Source organism: Mastomys coucha, unplaced genomic scaffold (assembly GCF_008632895.1).
Source record: "Mastomys coucha isolate ucsf_1 unplaced genomic scaffold, UCSF_Mcou_1 pScaffold14, whole genome shotgun sequence".
Classification (NCBI taxonomy): domain Eukaryota; kingdom Metazoa; phylum Chordata; class Mammalia; order Rodentia; family Muridae; genus Mastomys; species Mastomys coucha.
Window position 1 is genome coordinate 80,672,951 of NW_022196896.1, and position 4,152 is coordinate 80,677,102.

Genomic DNA, 4,152 nt, shown 5'->3' on the forward strand with positions numbered 1-4,152 from the left:
CTGGAACTCACTCTGTGACCAGGCTGGCCTCGAACTCAGAGATCCACCTGCCTCTGCCTCCCAAGTGCTGGGATTAAAGGTGTGAGCCATCACCGCCAGGATGAGAATGTCCACTTATAATCACTACCATTTCTATTCTAATAGTAGTTAACACTTTCCAGATACAATTCCAAGAAGCTTGAATTGCTAACAAATTATAATCCTTTCAAGTGCAAGATTGGAAACGATTGCTTGTGTTTAAAAGATTAGGAAGTCGATCTATAGAAAAGTTTGCCAACTCAGCTAGCAAAGGGCCCGAGGTCTTTAGGAGGGGTTGCTTTGATTTCCTTTCATTGAGGTCATTTGCTTATAAATATGTTAGCTATTTTTTTTTCACAAATGCACCCTTATCCTCAGTGAAATTTTTCACTAAAATATATGCCTCAAACCAGGTATGGAGGTGCTCACTTGTGACCCCCATACTCTGCAGTCAGAGGGCTAGAAGTTCAAGGTCCTCTTTAGCCACCAAAAAGGGTGGCCGGCCCATGTCAGCAACAAATAAACAAAATCCCATAAACCCCCTGCCCATTTCACCTTAAAAAACAATTCCAGTATACATCTGTCTCAAGAATATGGATCTGTGGGGCTGAGGGCAGGGATGCAGCACCATGTGGGGGCAAGCAAGTTTAATATAAAAGAATTGTTATCTAACTACTGGTATGTTACGGAGGGGGGAGGTTGTTTTGTTCCAAAGAATTAATCTCATAAGATTAAAATCCATACTTTGCTTTTGTAAATATTACCATTGATGGTGAAAGAACATGGATATTTTATGTTATTGGGTAAGTAATTCTCAATGTTGATGATAAAATTTTGTTGATGGAAAAATGCTGAATTGTCTGTATTATTATCTAGCAACTTGCACTGAAATTTCATTCTTTGAAAGTCTTGCTCTGCTTGTCTTGTGTTAAGAACTGTGAAATGAGTAAAATACCAAATGCCTGAGGCAGCCCAGAAATAAAACCAGCTAATTGGTATTGATCCCTTCCTCCCTCTCTACATGACTTCCACTTCTGGCAATAGCATCCAAACTGATTTTTGTAATTTTTAAAATATTTTCTCCACCCCCTTAAATTATTTCCTATTTGTTGGAAATTTCAATCATTCATGAAAGGAACATTGACCACAACCATTTACCACGACCTCACACCTTCTCTACTTGTGCTCCACCCCATCTCCCTCCCAACTTAAAGTCCTCCCTTTAAACATTCTTATTACTGCAGATCCAATTAGTGTTGTCCATATGCGTGTTGGTATGTGGCTAGCCACTGGGACAGGGAAGCTACCAGCAGCCACAGTTCTCAAAGAAAGTGACTGCTTCTCCTTCAGTAGCCATCAGCTTCCAACAGCTCCCGACTGGCTTTATCCTGTGCAGGTTATGAGCAGATAAACACAATCCCTGGGAGTTGTGCGTCAGCCACGCCATGTCCCAAGGTCAGCATCTCATACCTTCCCTTCACATCTACTCTTGGCTCTTCTTTTCTTCCCTCTGCAATGTTCTGTGAGCTGTGGAGAGTGGGAAGTTGGTATAGATGATCTGTCCACGGCAGAGCCCTCTGAGTTACTTACCCTTAGTACTTTGATAAGTTACGGTTCTCTGTGTTACCCCCTCTTTGTTGTGAAAAGAAGCTTCCCTGACCAGGGTTCAGAGCAGCACAGATCTGTGGGTATAAACATAAATATTTAGAATGAAATTTGACTGCATGAGTGTTTAGCAAAGCAACAGCAGTAGGTTTCCTCCTAGGGCCCCATTGTTTCCCCAGTCAGGAGCTTTAAACCAGGCTTACAGCTCCAGGCATGAAACCCATCCTGTAGAACAGACATAGCCAATCAGAAAACAGCTGGTTCCTTCAGTAATAATAAGCCCCTGCTGCACCAGTGGGCTTATGGCATATCTTGCTAGCAGGTCATTATTGTAGCCTGCAGGATCCAGTGCTAGGAAGACCATTGATCCCTTTTCTCTCCTAGCTGGCTGTTCAGCACCTTTTGGAACTATGAAAGCTAGCTAGCAGGGAGAGTTTCCTGTTCAGTTCAGGGTTGATTTTGCTGTTTTACATCCAAAGTGAGCACTGTCCTCAGCAACAGGGTCTTACATCTAGTTACAGCACTCAACCAAGAACAGTATATGTTGTTTGGATTACTTTTGGGGCTTCCATGATCAGGAAAGTTTTGAAAGTAGTTTAAACTAATCAAATATTAATTGATAATATGTTAGCTAAATTAGGCCTAAATATAGTGGGTTCCTGTGAAATCATTAAAAATAATATGTAAATAAAGTAATGATTAGAAAGACATGTGACTTGCTGTATATTTTGTCTTAGGTTTTGAATGACCAGCTTTCCAAAAAGTGTTCAGAGCTAACCAGCATGCTTCAGGTTGTTAAAATGGAAAATTCCAAAATTATTGCTGAACATCATGCTATTTTGAAGGTATTCTTTTGACACTCAAACTTCATTTATTTACTTCTTTCTTCTTTCTTCCTTCCTTCCACCTTTTCTTTCTTTCTCTCTCTCTATTTCTTTCTTTCTTCCTTTCTTTCATTCTTCACACTGAACTCAGATTAATTATGGAGCTAAGAATGACCTAGACTTATGATTCTACTAGCTCACCCCTCCACCCCTCTGCCCCTCAGCCGCTACCTGACTTTTGTACCCCAGCAGATTTGTCTGAAATTCACAATCCTGCTGCCTCAGCCTATAAAATGGTGGGATTATAAGCTATTATTATAGCCCAGTTGTTATTTTTTCCACCCCACCCCCAGCTGTTATTTTTTGATTAGTAGTTTCCTCCTTTTTGCAAAGGCTTGGTTTGGCTTTACAATTCAGTGGTTTTTAATGCTTCCCACACAAATATCACTTTAGGAAAATTAATGACCTATTCTAGTATTTGTGCAATAATGATATATACTTCAGACTTATTTTATGTATGTATTTTTCTTGTATGTATGTATGTATAATGTATATATGTGTGCCACATGCCTGCCTGGTGCCAGAGGCCATCAGAAGAAGGCATTAGAGCCCCTCTAATTATGGATGATTGTCAACCACTATGTATGTACTGGGAACCAAACCTAGATCCTGTGCAAGAGCAGCAAGTGTTGTTGACCACTTAGCAATCTCTGTAGCCTTTAATAATGGCAAACTTATAATACAGTCTCAAATACTTAGTTTCCCCCAAAACATCTGTGCATTGTCATTTTCCTTATAGTATGCTAAGAACACTCTTGACTTTGATTCTAGCTATTTGAAATTCTACTCCTTAGTTAAAACTTTCTTTTTTTCTTTTTTTTATTAGTTATTTTCTTTATTTACATGTCATATGATATCTCCTTTCCCAGTATTCCCTGAAAAAAAATTAAATTAAATTAAAAAAAAAAAAACTTGTTCCTTCCCCCTGCTCACCAACCCATGCTCTCCCACTTCCTGGCCCTGGCATTCCCCTACACTGGGGCATAGAACCATCACGGGACCAAGGATCTCCCCTCCCCTTGATGACCGACTAGGCAATCTTCTGCTATACACATGCTGCTGGGGCCATTAGTCCCAACATGTGTACTCTTTGGTTGGTGGATTAGTCCCTGGGAGCTCTGAGCATACTAGTTAGTTCATATTGTTGTTTGTCCTAAGGGGCTGCAAACCCTTCAGCTCCTTGGGTCCTTTCTCTAGCCCTTTCATTGGGGACCCTATGCTCAGTCCAATGGATGGTTGTAAGCCTCTACTTCTGTATTAGTTGGGCACTGTCAGAGCCTCTCAGGAGACAGCTATATCAGGCTCCTGTCATCCAGTACTTGCTGGCATCCACAATAGTGTCTGGATTTGATGACTGAATACGGAAAGGATTCCCAGGTGTAGCAGTCTCTGGATTGTCCTTCCTTCTGTCTCTGCTCCATAGTTTGTCTCTGCAACTCTTTCCATGGGTATTTGGTTCCTCCTTCTAAGAACGAACAAAGTATCCACACTTTGGTCTTCCTTCTTCTTGAGTTTCTTATGGCTTGTGGATTGTACTTCGTATATTCTGAGCTTCTGGGCTAATATCCACTTATCATAGAGTGCATGCCATGTGTGTTCTTTTGTGATTGGGTTACCTCACTCAGGATGATATTCTCCAGATCTA

At 40.8% G+C, this 4,152-nt stretch overlaps 1 protein-coding gene across 10 annotated transcripts in view; it reads left to right on the forward strand.

Moving 5' to 3' along the window:
• Nucleotides 1–4,152, forward strand: part of Ccdc150 (coiled-coil domain containing 150) — a 113,571-nt gene that overhangs the window by 40,464 nt on the left and 68,955 nt on the right. For all 10 annotated transcript variants that reach the window (XR_004117880.1, XR_004117881.1, XM_031367492.1 and 7 more), the window contains exon 10: nt 2,361–2,468. Coding sequence is in view for 8 of the 10 variants with exons in the window: in XM_031367492.1 (XP_031223352.1) it covers nt 2,361–2,468 (108 nt within the window). In the remaining 2 variants the exon portion in view is untranslated. The remainder of the gene's footprint in view (nt 1–2,360; nt 2,469–4,152) is intronic.